Consider the following 14630-nt stretch of genomic DNA (forward strand, 5'->3'; position numbering starts at 1 on the left):
AGTTAAAAAGGGAAAATTTTAAATACAGCCAGAGAAAAAAAGACAACATTTATGTGCCATGAAATGAATATAAGAATAACAGTAGGTTTCTCATCAGAAACTATGAAAGGCAGAATTCAAGAGTAGTATTTTTAAAAAACTGAAAGGGGGAAAAAAACTGTCACTCTAAAATTCTATGCACGTGAGTATTGAAGGTTATATAGAGACTTTTTCAGACAAAAGTTGAGAGAATGCATTGCCAGGAAATCTACATTATAAGAATGTTAAGTTTGGGATAAAAATGATGAGAAAACCATAGATTTTGGATCTATACAAAACACTAAGATTGCCAGAATGATAGAAGTGTAATTAACTATCATAAATACTTTTTCTCTTCTTTTAATTTTTTAGAAAGATAATTGACTATAGAAGAAAAAAATAATAATATATTGTGAGGTAGAAATAAAATGTATGACAAAAGTAGCACAAAAGGGAGGGGCTAAATATAAGTTTATACTGTTGTAAAGTTTATACTGTTGTAAAGTTACAGCATTACCTGTATACTGTACACTATACAGGTAATGGTGTAGCATTATTTGAAGGCAGACTGTGATATGTTAAAGATATAAAGTCTTGAGAAATCCTTAAAAAAATAAAAGCTTATCATAGGTAATGAGCTAATAGCAGAACTAAAATGGAATCATAAAATACAGGTGATCCTTGATTGAACTGCAGGGGTCCACTTACACATGGAATATTTTTCAGTAGTTACACTGCAGTTTTACATGGTCAGTGGTTGGTTGAATCTGAGGATTTGAACTCCAGGTAGGGTGGAACCAAGTATACCGGGGGCCAACTTTAAAGTTACATGTGGGTTTTCAACAGCACAGAGGGTCAGTACCCCTAACCCCTGTGTTGTTCAAGCGTCAACTGTATACTCAGTTTTAAAAAGACAGGATAAAAGAAAGAGCAGATTAAATAAATAGAAACAAATAACAAGGTGGTAGACCATATGTATATTTTTCTTATTTCAGTGGTTAGGTAAATAGCCACCCTCACCCTACTCTGGATTATTCTCTTTTGAGACTTTGTCTACTGCCAGCAAATGTTAGTATCCTTTTAGCCACCAGACTGTCAAATTAAGTAGCTAAAGTCTTAAGTTATGAGCGAGATGATGCAACTTGATCATAAGGCAAAAACTATGCATTGTTTTTGCATAGAGCTGTATATGAAAGGAGGCCACTTCATAGGTACCATGTGTCTGCTCAATTAATGCTTTGAAAGGAGTTTTGTGGCTTTCTCTTAGGATAATAGGTCATGCACATGCTGTTGCTGTTATATCTGCTGAAACATGTGGATAAAACTACTGCCCCTCTCTTGGCCTGACAAGACACGCATGCCTAGCTGCTCAGAGACCACAGATTGCTGGGAAATATATCCACCACTACATCATTAGTCAGTGTAGTCCTTTGCTTGTAGTGGTGGAAATTCTAAGTGTTTCTGTTCCTTGGCTAAGGGTTTTTCTAACTTTGGGTTTTTTGGCAGAAATCTGAGTTCTCTGTGTAAAGGCCCATCGGTTTGAAGAAAATAATCTACTTCTAGTTCTACCTCTGGAACTAAGAATTAAGTCATTACACAAACTCAACCAAGCTGATTTTTATTCTCGAATATGTATCTATGTATTCTGTTTTCTACAGTAGATACATATTGGTTTTATAGTGAGAGGAAAAGATGTCTAAAGAGGATTATTTTTTTCAAAGGTGGTTTATTTATAGCAGCAGAAAGTGAACCAGTGGTTGCCTGGGACACTGGGCGGGGGCAGTTATTGACTGCAGATGGGCAGGAGGGGACCTTTTGAGGGGATGCGTGGAAGATTTCTAAATCTGGATTGTAATGATGGTTGCACAATTGTATAAATTTACTAAAAAAATCATTGATCTATGCACTACAATGGATACATTTTTATAGTATGTAAATTGTAATTCAATAAAACTGTTAAACACAAACTCACTACTAGGAGAATGAAAGGGCAAGCTACAGGGTATATGCATATACTTGTAATAAAACTGAAAAAAGACCTTATATGTGGAAAATATGAAAAATCACAAATCAGTTCTTGAAAAGACAACCTAATAGAAGTGGGCAAAAGTCTTGAACAAGCAAAACTGTCTTATATCAAAAGATGTTATCCAAAAGGCCAATAAGCCTATCACATATATCCTCAATATTATTTATTATTCATCAGGGAAATGAAAATTAAAACTGCCTATAAGGCAATAATACTACACACTTTCCAGCATGGCTGAAATAAAAAAGGTTGATTATGCAAAGTATTGGCAAGGATGTAGAGCAACCAGAATTTTTATACACTGCTGTTGAAATATAAATTGATACAGGCATTTTGGAAAACGGTTGAAAGACATGTAGAAGATTGTTCATAGCAACTTTATTCCTAACATCCCAAACTTGAGCAACCAGATATCCATCCTAAACAGATAATTTAACTGTGGTATAGTCATATAATGAATCACTACTATATAGTGCTGAAAATGTACAAGATACAATTGTATGCAACAAATACAAGATAGTACATAGTGTATCTTTCTCTTTATATAAAGTTTAATAGCAGGTAAACTGACTTACCATCTTGGAAGTAAGGATAATGGTTACCCTTGGTTGAGGTGTGGAGGGTGGAGGCAGGTAGCCTATGTACAGTGATCTTGCTAAGTTCAGTGGGATGGAGCACAGAGGGACTTCTAAGGTTCTAATATTTTATTCATTGATTGGGGCTCTGGTTTCAAGAGTGTATTCCCTTTGTGAAAATTCATCATACTGCATATTTATGGTTCAAGCATTTTATATTTTGTGTATTATATTACAGTAACACACACGAAAAGAACACCTAAAAGTAAGAAAATGTGTATGTTGATGTAATATATATGACAGCAATAACAGGAGTCTATGTGATTGTAAGCCTTCTAAATTTTACTTGAAATCATAAAATATTGACTCTAAGTATACTGTGCGGTTAGGTTAGTATATTGTTATCCGTTGAGCAGACACACACACAAAAACCAATACAAAGAGATGTAGCTGAAAAGCCAATAGATAAATAGAATACTAATAAACAAAATATGTTATCTGACTGTAATTAAACCAGAAATCAATAAAATAAAGATAACAATCCCCAAATATTTGGCAAATTAAAAAGACATCTAAATAAAACATGAGTCAAAGAGGAAGGACAATTTAAAAAATATTTTAAATGGAATGAAAATAAAATATCACAGTTTGTGCAGTGCAGCTAAATCAGTACTCCAAGGTTAATTTATAACATTAAATGCTCTTATTAGAAAAGGAGAAAGGCCTTAAGTCAGTAATCTAAGCTTCTACCCTAAGAAACTGGAAAAAGAAAAACATTAAACCCAAAGCAAGCAGGAGTGAGATGATAAAGTAGAAATCATCAGTGAGATCGAAAACAGAAAAATAATAGAGAAAAACCAATGAAATAAAAACACTGGTTCGTTGAAAATATCAGAAAATTTATAAACCTCCAGTCAGACTAATCTGGAAAAAAGAGGCAAAGCACAAATTATCAGCATCAGGAATGAAAGAGGGAACATCACTACATACTCAAACATTAAAATTGAAGCAGGGGATTACTACCTTCCTGGATACCCTACTGGATGTTTTCCCAAAGTTACTCTGAGACTGCATGAGTTTGAATAAAGTTGTTTCATGAAATGTGAAGAAAGGTAAAAAATTTATTATAGACTTAGATTACTATAAAATATATCTGCAGTATTTACTATTGCCAGTCTGTCAGCTTTAAGGTTAAACTGCCATCCTCGTCCTTAACTGGCCTCAGTTTAATCAGTATGGCAGTGTACACAGTGTGCTTTGCAGAAACAAACCTATTTCTATGTATACCACTTTTTTTTGCATATTTTACCAACATTGTTGTTTATATTTATAAACCATTCGTTGCCAGTTTGGAATGAGAGTAAGTGCTAATTATATTGCTTTGTATTGCAGGCCTCATTAAGCAAGCTGATGGAAACACTTGGTCAAGCAGAACCATATTTTGTAAAATGCATTCGCTCTAATGCCGAAAAGGTAAAATGTCTGTAAATAAGAGCTTCTAGCTCAGCTTACTTCAAACCAAGCTTTAAATTCTAAGAATAAGTGGCGGGGAAGAGCTATCTATAATCTTTGTAAGGAAAACAGTGTTCTATATTTTCTATGAATATCCTTCTTATTTCCTCACTTAGCTGCCTGAAAAGTATTTATATGGGCTCAATTTAGCATCTCCTAGAATTTAGCATCTCCTACAGAAGCGAAAATCTCTTGAAATTCCATCATATAAAAGAACTTTATGCAACTTTTGTTACCCGTACCAAGGTTAATCTCTCTTGTTTAGATATAAGGTATCAGTTATTCTTACAGAACTTGCGTGGCATTTTTCATGTTTAGAGATACTTGTCTCTTCAAAATAGGGAAGATACTCAACATTCTTGATTTCTTCTTGTTTTATATGACAGTTCCCCTTATTAGAGCTTTGCAAAAATATATCTGTTAAGTGTGAACAGTTGTCATCTTTATGTCCATCATAGGAAAAAAATAGTTCTAGCCCAAACTGCTAAAATGTCATAGGAATTAGGTTCAGCTTTCTTAATTCTTAATAAGCAGTCTCTAGCTCTGCTAGTTATAAGCTTTGTGATCTTAGATGAGTTACTTAACCTTTCTATGCCTTAAATATTTTCATCTGTGCAACAATATACTGGAATTGTAGGACCAACCTCATAGTGTTTTGTGAATACATATGAGTCAATACCTATAAAGTACTTAGAATGTTCCTGGCCCATACTAAGCACTTAGTAAACGTTAGCCATTCTTTTATAGTGACAAAAGAGGAAACCATTTTATTTACAGTGAAATAGAAGTTTGAGTCCCTGTTATTCTTGCTATGCAAAGCATTCAATTAATGAAGTATTTAAGGGCACAGAATAAGTACTAAATAAATATTAACTGCTATTATTATTTAACGTAAGTTGCCCACTTGACTTTTTTTTTTTTTTTTTGACAGCTGGTATGCCCCATCTTTCTGCAGGAAAATATTTAGGATTGCCTTAGTGGATCATTGAAAATAGTATTTAGAGAATAGGGAGAAATATCAGAAGCTCCAAATACAGCCTCTTTTGAATGTCTAAAAATATGCCTATGAGATACCTAGGAGTGACAAAGTGTCATGACTGGTGATGATCGAATGCCTCCCTTTAGCCTCTTCCCTATTGATGCTTATACAATGAGAGATCAATTCTCAGGGATTATAGGAATTTTTTGTTTTTCAATGTGTCATACCAGTATCATCAGCAAAAACTAGGGAAGTAAACTTCTTTTAACCTTGTACTAGTCATACAAGAAGAAATATGTCAGCTCTCAAGTTAACCAAGGCAACTGGAAGAGTGTGGGGTAAGTCGTTTCTGAGTGAGATTGTAGATAAAATCTTACTTAATAAAAATAAGGACAGTCTTGACTATGTATAAGTAGGTTAATCTTGTTACAAATTTTATAGTGACTAGACTGTGTGGCCTGTGGGCAACTACATTCCTTTTGAGCTTTGAAGGCCCTCTTCTTCTGCAAGTAGAGAAGCCTGGAAGCTTGTGTCTCTTTTTTCCTTTTGGTCAGGCAGTCAGAACTTTTCTGAAGCTACCAGCTGGGGAGGTAAGATTGTCCCCTTACCTCTGCTGTATCTTAACCAGACAGCCTCCAGTCAATTCCTAGATATTCAAAACTTAACTACACTTACAAGACAAACATTAATTTGGAGATCTATTCTCCTGGGTTAATCTTTTTTCCATTTGCTTTGTTTTAGTTGCCATTACGGTTCAGTGATGCCTTGGTACTTAGACAGCTTCGGTATACTGGGATGCTGGAGACAGTTCGAATTCGCCAATCAGGATACAGCTGCAAATATTCTTTCCAGGTTATGCTTTTATAGTGATATTTAAATATATTTGTACATCAAGTAAATTATTCCTATGCCTTGCTTATTTTTTATTTGGGTCTCACTTGTTTATTTCTCCTGATTCTTCCTTTACATTCTGTCTTTTGTATACAGAATTGAAGAGGGATAGAGAATACTCATTTCCATCGAATGACAACAATCTCATTAAGCTTGTGTTGTAATAGAATCCACTACTTGGCTATTCTCATTTGATCCGAATGTTTGTTAATATAAGTTTACTCATACCATGGCAGTTCTTCACACTGATTACGCCAGTAATTGAAATACTTCAATCAGAACTATCTAGTTCAAAAGAAAAGATCCCATTTGATTTTTCCTAAAGTCTTCTCAGCAGGATTTTCTTACATAGGAGGCTGCCAGCAAGGCTCACAACTGTTCTCATCAGCTCCTGCTGCTATGGATATAGACATTATTTTGAAGCTTTTCAGCAGCTGAGCAGGTCTTTACTGTTGAGTGAAAGCTTTATTCTCAGTTGTACCCTGAAATAGCTGTCACCGTTGCTTATTTTTCTGCTAAAAAGTTCAGATTTTTGTTAAATAACCTTTTCTTTGGTCTTTAGTACAGCTTTCTCAAAGGGAGAATTAGCTTCTGCCCTTCTTTTTCTTCTTTCATTCCCCTTTGATAACAGAATATGTAGGAATCACTATCTCCCCCCACCATTTTACTAATTAACCTTTTGAAATATTTTAAATTAACAAGTAAATTCTTGGTTTCACGCTGTTTAAAATAATGAGAAAAAGATTAATAAAAGGACAATTAGCTAATTTAGGATTTTGTTTACATATGATTCTTTTGTGATTTTACAACATTTTCTTTTCACCTTTCAGGATTTTGTGAGCCATTTCCACGTACTTCTTCCCCGAAATATTATTCCATCCAAATTTAACGTTCAGGATTTCTTCAGGAAAATAAATCTTAATCCAGATAATTATCAAGTTGGAAAATCCATGGTAAATATAATATATACAGCTTTTGCCAGATTGAGTGCATTTTTGTATATAAGTAATAATGGCAGTCTTTGCCGAGGAGAATGTTTATAAGAAAGATAGTATACCATATATCATAAGGAAATCGATTAGGCCAAGATTTTTACTTAATAATATAGTCAGTATTAATCAAATAGATTATGGCCAATGCTCTAGTGCTGCCTATAATTTTAACTGCTTTAAAAGCATTTCTTCCTAGGTATTGCACTGTAATTATCAACTCAATTTGTCTAAAGTGACCTTATCCAGATTCCCCTACTGTCTTTAACTAATCAACTAGTCTTTTTCTCTGTCACCTTTCTTCTAGTTTCTTAGGCTAGAAACCATAATCATATTTTGGCTTACCCTTCACTTTAATCATTTTACAAAGTTCTGTTTCTGTTTTTTTCCTTATAAATGTTTCTCACATCTCTCCCTTTTTCTCCATTCTTACTGTTTCCATTTTAGTTCTGTTTTGTAGCTCTCACACATTTCTCTTACAGTAAACAGATCCATCATCTAATGCCAGTCTATTTTTTATTCCATTTAACTCACTCTACCCATAGTATCAAAATCATCATCTTAATATACTTTATGTCAGCCTCCTGCTCAATAATAATCCCCTTATAATTTCCTCATTAAATCTAAATATCTTTCTCTTTTTCAAGAACCTCCATGTTGTGACGTCACACTGTTTTTTTCCTTTTTTTAATAAATTTATTTATTTATTTACTTTTGGCTGCAGTGGGTCTTTGGTGTTGCACGTGGGCTTTCTCTAGTTGCGGCGAGCAGGGGCTACTCCTTGTTGCGGAGCACGGGCTCTAGGTGCGCAGGCTCAGTAGTTGTGGCACACATGCTTAGTTGCTCTGTGGCATGTGGGATCTTCCCGGACCAGGGCTTGAACCAGTGTCCCCTGCATTGGCAGGCGGATTCTTAACCACTGTACCACCAGGGAAGCCCCACTTCATGCTATTAATTGTTCCATTGTCCCAGTATGTATCTTTATTCTTTTTTTTTTTTTTTTTTTTTTTTTGCGGTACGCGGGCCTCACTGTTTTGGCCTCTCCCGTTGCGGAGCGCAGGCTCAGTGGCCATGGCTCACGGGCCCAGCCGCTCCGCGGCATGTGGGAATCTTCCCGGACTGGGGCACGAATCAGTGCCCCCTGCATCGGCAGGCAGACTCTCAACCACTGCGCCACCAGGGAAGCCCCTATTCATTTTTTTATAAATTTTTTTTTTTTTACATTTTTAGAAATTTATTTATTTGGCTGTGTTGGGTCTTACTTGCGACAGGCGGGATCTTCGTTGTGGCGCACAGGCTTCTCTCTAGTTGTGGCACATGGGCTCAGTAGCTGTGGCACGTGGGCTTAGTTGCGCCGTGACATGTGGAATCTTAGTTCCCCGACCAGGGATCGAACCCACATCCCCTGCCTTGGAAGGTGGATTCTTAACCCCTGGACCACCAGGGGAGTCCCTGTACCTTTATTCTTATTTCCAACTCCTTGTTTTGCTCAGGTGGAGTCCTCTGTCTCTTGCCCTGAATAGCTTACTGTTTTCCTCTTTGGGTATCTAATATCTATCTGTACTTTCTAAGAATATTTTTTAATTTTTGACAAAATGGGAAGTGATGGATATGTTAATTAGATTGTGGTAATCATTTCAAAATGTTTATACATACATCAAAACATCACATTGTACACCTTAAATATATACAGTTTTTAATATCTACCTGCTCTTAATGTTGAAGTGTAAATCCTGTTTCCAAAGGGAGTATGTCTAAGTTATCTTTGTATCCCCCTAAATTCCTAAAGATTTATAATAGAATGAAGGAGTAAATAAGTAAACTGATAAATAACTTTGGGCAGCAAGAAGCCTTTGACGCATGCTGGGTTTTAAAAATACTTATCATTATTGGTTTATTCATATTATGATCAAACTTTAAAATCTGTGCTTGTCATCTTTTTTTTCCCCACTCCAACGTCCTTGAAAAATATGACATATTAATATTACCAGTACTACATTGGCTCCTAATGGTGAAGTTCCCAAGGGAATAATGTATCACAGTCTCTAGCACTGGGATCTTTGTAGTAATGTTCACCTTTCCAGTTCCCCTTCTATATTCTAATGCCTCCTTTCCAGTTTGAGGATGCCTACTTTGGCTAAGTTGATGGAAATATTTATCAGTACTGCTTGTACCTGTCTGCCACTTGTGTCTGTTCTTCTCTAAAAAAGCTTACCATAGGAACGATGATGCATGAAATAAATTTCTCATTTCTTCTTAAGCTGTATGCTTCATCTTTTTTCCTTCTGGTAGGTGTTCCTAAAGGAGCAGGAACGACAACACCTACAAGACCTGCTTCACCAAGAGGTGCTCCGCAGAATCATATTGTTGCAGCGATGGTTCCGGGTCTTGCTGTGTAGGCAGCATTTCCTCCATCTGAGACAGGCATCCGTTATCATCCAGGTAGGAAACAAAAGATTCTTTGCATGAGATTGGCTAGTTTATTTAGCCAGTGTTTTAGTAACTAGAACTGTTTTACTGTGAAACATTTAAGTAAGAATGTAAATTTCTTCAGTGGTGAGAATGTGTCCTACTCATTTGTTAAATGTTCACAGCATCCAACAGATTACCTGGCATATAATAATAGACTTTTAATAAATATTAATGGAGTTAAATTGAAATTAAATTGAATTTATAATGTCTTGCGAGGTATGATTAGGGGCAAAGGAGTTATGTGCCTTAATTTTTGTTGGCAAGTTATTTTTAGTGTTGTGAGTGATATTTGAGAATTATATGTACATTGTTGTTGTTATGTATTCATTTTGGATGAAAGGTATCATATTTTACATTTATCTTTTATTTTCTCCCTCGTTGATTTATATGCTGGCTGTTTTCCACAGGATCTTTACTGTTTGTACAAGAAAATCTTTAATATCTTAATCTTTGCAATGTATACACGATGATGTTAAACCCATTAATATTGGCAAATTGTAGGTGAGAATATAATGTAATTTGTTAAAATTAATTTGTAGGGCATGAAAGCATCAAAAAGTTTTAAATTACTTTAAGTTGTATAATTAAATTCATTGAGGTTATATTATCTAAAATAGTTATTTTAGCCAGGCATATCTGGAAAAGGAAACTTTTTTTACTTTAACCACCCACAATTTAGCTGTTTAGCCACTTAACCTCTAGTTATGACATAAGAAATTTCTGTGAGAATGTGTTATAAGATATGACAACAGTTTTTATTATTTTGTCTTCCCCACAGCGATTCTGGAGGAATTACCTAAATCAGAAGCAAGTCAGAGATGCAGCTGTGCAGCAGGATGCTTTAGTTATGGCTAGTGCAGCCACTCTTCTTCAAGCTTCCTGGCGTGCTCACTTAGAGAGGCAGCGGTATTTGGAGCTCCGGACTGCAGCCATCGTCATCCAGCAGAAATGGAGGGAGCACTATAGGCGGAGGCACATGGCTGCTATCTGCATACAGGCGAGATGGAAAGGCTACAGGGAAAGTAAGAGGTATCAAGAACAAAGGAACAGAATTATCCTTTTGCAATCACTATGTAGAGGATTCAGAGCAAGACAAAGGTAATCTTTTTTGCTATAATAATTAACTCCTCACTTGTCAAGTACTTCTTATATGTCTGCTCTAACATTTGCCTAACTTGAGTTAGAATTGGTTATCTCAGTTTGTCTTCTCCACTAGAAATAGAATTGTGAAATGTGCATCCAAGTTAGTTTAAGAAATACTTAATATTATAAAAAGAAAATTTTTGAGACTTTCCACTTTTTAAAATATTCTCAATAAATGTATTGTCTCCAGTGGTAACCAAGAGATATCTCTAGCCTATTTTTTTTTCCTGTTTTGATATAGATTTAAAGCTTTAAAAGAACAAAGACTAAAAAAAACAAAACTAAAACTTGGATTGGCAAATATCAAGCCATATGGAACTCTGGAAGTTCACGGTTCAGACCCTTCAGAATGGGAGGATTGTTCATTTGACAACAGAGTAAAAGCCATAGAGGAATGTAAATCTGTGATAGAGAGTAATCGAATTAGTCATGAAAGTTCAAAGGACTGCTTGAACGAGTCCCCAAACAAGCGACAGGAGAGAGCCAGAAGTCAAAGTGGTATGGACTTGCAGGCAGATGTGACTGTAAGAGAGAGACCCAAGTCCTTGGAAGATCTCCACCAGAAAAAAGTGGGTCGGGCCAAAAGAGAAAGTCGGAGAATGAGAGAACTAGAGCAAGCTATATTTAGTTTAGAATTGCTGAAAGTCCGTTCTCTTGGTGGTGTGTCTCCTTCAGAAGAACGTAGGTGGTCTACAGAACTGATGCCTGCGGGCCTTCAGTCTTTACAGGGTACACCGGATAGTGAAAGCTCTCAAGGAAGCTTGGAACTTCTGAGCTGTGAGGAAAGCCAAAAGAGCAAACTAGAGCCTATAATTCTAGATGAAGGAGATGTGCCGTTCCTGTCACCTAAGATATCTAGCAGTCTAAATTCTGATTCACAGGACAATGCCCTCAATACCTCAAATGAGACTAACTATACATTGATTCAAAAGAGGGTACCTTCTGACTCAGTGCATTTAAAGAATGGGGCTATGAAGGAAAAACTGGTTTGCAGTTCTGAATCCATTACCTGTAAACCACAGCTGAGAGACTCCTTTATTTCAAATAGTCTGCCTACATTTTTTTATATTCCCCAACAAGACCCACTGAAAACAAGTTCTCAGCTGGATACAAGTGTCCAGAGAAACAAACTATTGGAAAGTGAAGAAACACTTCCATCTCTTACTTTGGATATCAACAGGGAAGCCAGAAAGTACCACTTCCCAGGGGAAAATCAAGTTGTTGCTTCTTTGAATACAGCTTCTTCCAATATTGTGCTTAAGAAGTTAGAAAAGCTAAACACTGAGAAGGAAGAAAGGCAAAAGCAGTTGCAGCAGCAGAATGAAAAAGAGATGATGGAACAGATTCGCCAGCAAACAGATATTTTAGAAAAGGAGCGTAAAGCTTTTAAGACAATTGAAAAGCCAAGAACTGGGGAGACTTTTCTGGTACCATCTTTCCATCAGTCAAAGCAAAGAGTAGAGAGGCCATCCTCTCTCCTCATCCTGAATACCCCAAATAAGGACGAACCCAGTGTAGCTGGGACTCCATCAGTAACTGTAAAAGATGCTGCTCTTGCCCCAAAAGACAGTCCCTCTGCTCACTTACCCTTGAAGGACCGACCTGTCACTCTGTTCTTTGAAAGAAAAGGAGGCCCATGCCAATCTAGTGCTGTTAAGGAATTATCCAAGACAGACAAAATGTCCACCCAACTGAATGTAGCCTGTAAACTCTCTAATAATCGCATTTCAAAAAGAGAACAACTTAGGCCAACTCAGCCTTGTAGCTACAAATCTGATGACCCTTTCAGAGATGGAACTACTAGGGCCATTTTCTTCACGCCAAAGGAAAATATGAGTAGTTCCCTGTAAGTGAAGTCTTTATTTATTTTTATGTACAAGTGGGAAACTTTTTGGAAATTTTCATTAGGGTGCCTTGATCTGCCTCAACTATTTGTATGGGTGCTACTCAAATTAGCCATTTTCTGTGTGTAAAAAAATTTCCTAATTGTTGACTCCACCAGCCACCTGAAATGGGATATAATTATACCCTAGGAGTCTTTGACTAAGCACAGATAGGCAGGGTTTTTTGTTCCTCCCCATTAAGTGAGAAAACATTTGTGAAGGGCTGTACAGTGCCTGGAAACTTAGTAGGCAGTCAGCAACTGCTGGTTGCCCTAGAGCTGTTAGGTGTAGCAATCCAAGCTTGTTAGTATCAGGCTTTAAAGTTAATGTGCTTTGTCACAGCTGTTGGCCTATTTATGGTCTGCATTAAGTTCTTTGTACCTTTTTGGGGGGGGGGCGGGAATAAAAACCACATAAAATTTACCATCTTAACCATTTTAAAGTGTACAGTTCAGTTGTGCTAACTATATGCACATTGTTGTGCAACAGATCTCTAGAGCCTTGTCATCTTGCAAAACAAACTCAATTACCCATTGAAAGCAGTTCCCCTTTTCCCCTTACCTCCAGCCCCTGGCAACCACCATTCTACTTTCTGTTTCTAAAAATATGACTACTGTATTTATTTTTGTCTGCGCGGCTTGTGAGATCTTAGTTCCCCAACCAGAGATTGAACCTGGGCCCTTGGCAGTGAAAGCGTGGAGTCCTAATCACTGGACCGCCAGGGAATTCCCTGTGACTACTTTAAATACCTCACATAAGTGGAAGTTCTTTATTCTTTTAGGTTGTCTTAAGTAGTGGTAGCTGTGAGAAAGCATTTCTTAAGTGGTACATAAAAACAAATTTGATAAAATTTAAGGTATTTATGTTAAGGCTATGTATACAGTGAATTCTTTCTGTTCTTGTGGGAGAATATCACTGTTTAAATGAAAGGAGGGCTATATCTTAGGGCTAAAAAAGTTAAATTTCATGTTAACTCTGAAAATAACTTTTTCTCATCATAACCTAACTTTTAACTCTGTCAGTCTTTAAAATTACAGATTTTATAGAAACTCTTTGTAAATATGGGCAAGAGATCATTGATATTTTATTTTTCCACTAAGAATTTTTATACAGGAGTGTGAAATGCAGTTGGACTACATGACAACTTGAGATCCTAGTGCTGCACATTAACCTAGAGATTGCCCAAAAGTTCAGACTCTGTGTAGCATATAAGCCCACCAGAGAATGTTAAAAACATATTATTTTCTGTCATTCTGATTAATTTTAGTTATGTGAGGGGTGTGCATGTGTGTATGTGCATAGTTGTTACATCCATGAATCTGTTTTGTAGAAGACTTACAGATTTCAAAAACAATCATCCTTGTGAATTATTCCTTTTATCATTTTGCCAAGATAAAGTCTTATAGCTACTTGACCTAGTTTGCTTTACCTTATTAATATCTATGTACCTTCAAAATGGTTATATATTAGATTGTTTGTGTGAAAGTTTAAGTAAAATTCATACTTCACATCTTCTCTTGTTCTGTAAGTAATACTAGAAACATTAGCATTTTATAGAATCATAAATGTTAGTGTTTCTAAGTTATAATATCTAGTCCAGTTCCCACATATTATAGATGAGGTCACTGGTGCCCGTGGAGGTGAAAGGACTTGTATAAGGTCACATATTTAGAGAAACAGCTGAGACCAGAATTTGAGTTTCCTGTTTAGAAATCAGCATTGGATGTCATGAATAGGAAGTAACATTAGATTAGTGTCCTTTCTATGCCATAGTGGTGATAAGTACATCTTAGTCTTCAGCTGGTTAGTAAGGGAGAACAAAAAAGAAATCATGGAGAAACTTAGGGAAAATGCTGTGAGTTTAAAAGTTAGTTAGGGTGGTCAGGTGCTATCAAAGGTCCTATTAATTGTTTCTCTTTTGGAGAAAAAAATCGAAGGTAAATGGCTCAACTGTGGCAAGAGAGATTTTTAATAACCAAAAGGGTTATTCAGGACAACCTAGGATTGCTGGACTTGATTGTACACTGGTCAGAGGGAGATCTCTGAGAAGCTTTTAGCTATCAGAAAGATTGACATCTAATTAGCTTTGTTTAGGGATTATTGCATAGGGCAAAGGACAAGATAACCTAGGCCTTCATT

The 14630-nt window shown here is 36.2% G+C and overlaps 1 protein-coding gene across 8 annotated transcripts in view; it reads left to right on the top strand.

Annotated features, from left to right (window-relative positions):
* The window catches only part of MYO9A (myosin IXA), a 269595-nt gene that overhangs the window by 169851 nt on the left and 85114 nt on the right, over positions 1–14630 (top strand). For 7 of the 8 annotated variants that reach the window (XM_022579925.3, XM_022579928.3, XM_022579929.3 and 4 more), the window contains 6 exons: positions 4015–4095; positions 5855–5965; positions 6835–6957; positions 9286–9435; positions 10244–10563; positions 10850–12454. In XM_022579925.3, the coding sequence (XP_022435633.1) occupies positions 4015–4095; positions 5855–5965; positions 6835–6957; positions 9286–9435; positions 10244–10563; positions 10850–12454 (2390 nt within the window). The remainder of the gene's footprint in view (positions 1–4014; positions 4096–5854; positions 5966–6834; positions 6958–9285; positions 9436–10243; positions 10564–10849; positions 12455–14630) is intronic. The other variant, XM_089904126.1, reaches the window with a different exon arrangement.

This window comes from Delphinapterus leucas, chromosome 2 (genome assembly GCF_059928025.1).
Source record: "Delphinapterus leucas isolate spDelLeu-1000000601 "Yukka" chromosome 2, BTC_Dleu_Yukka2, whole genome shotgun sequence".
NCBI lineage: Eukaryota > Metazoa > Chordata > Mammalia > Artiodactyla > Monodontidae > Delphinapterus > Delphinapterus leucas.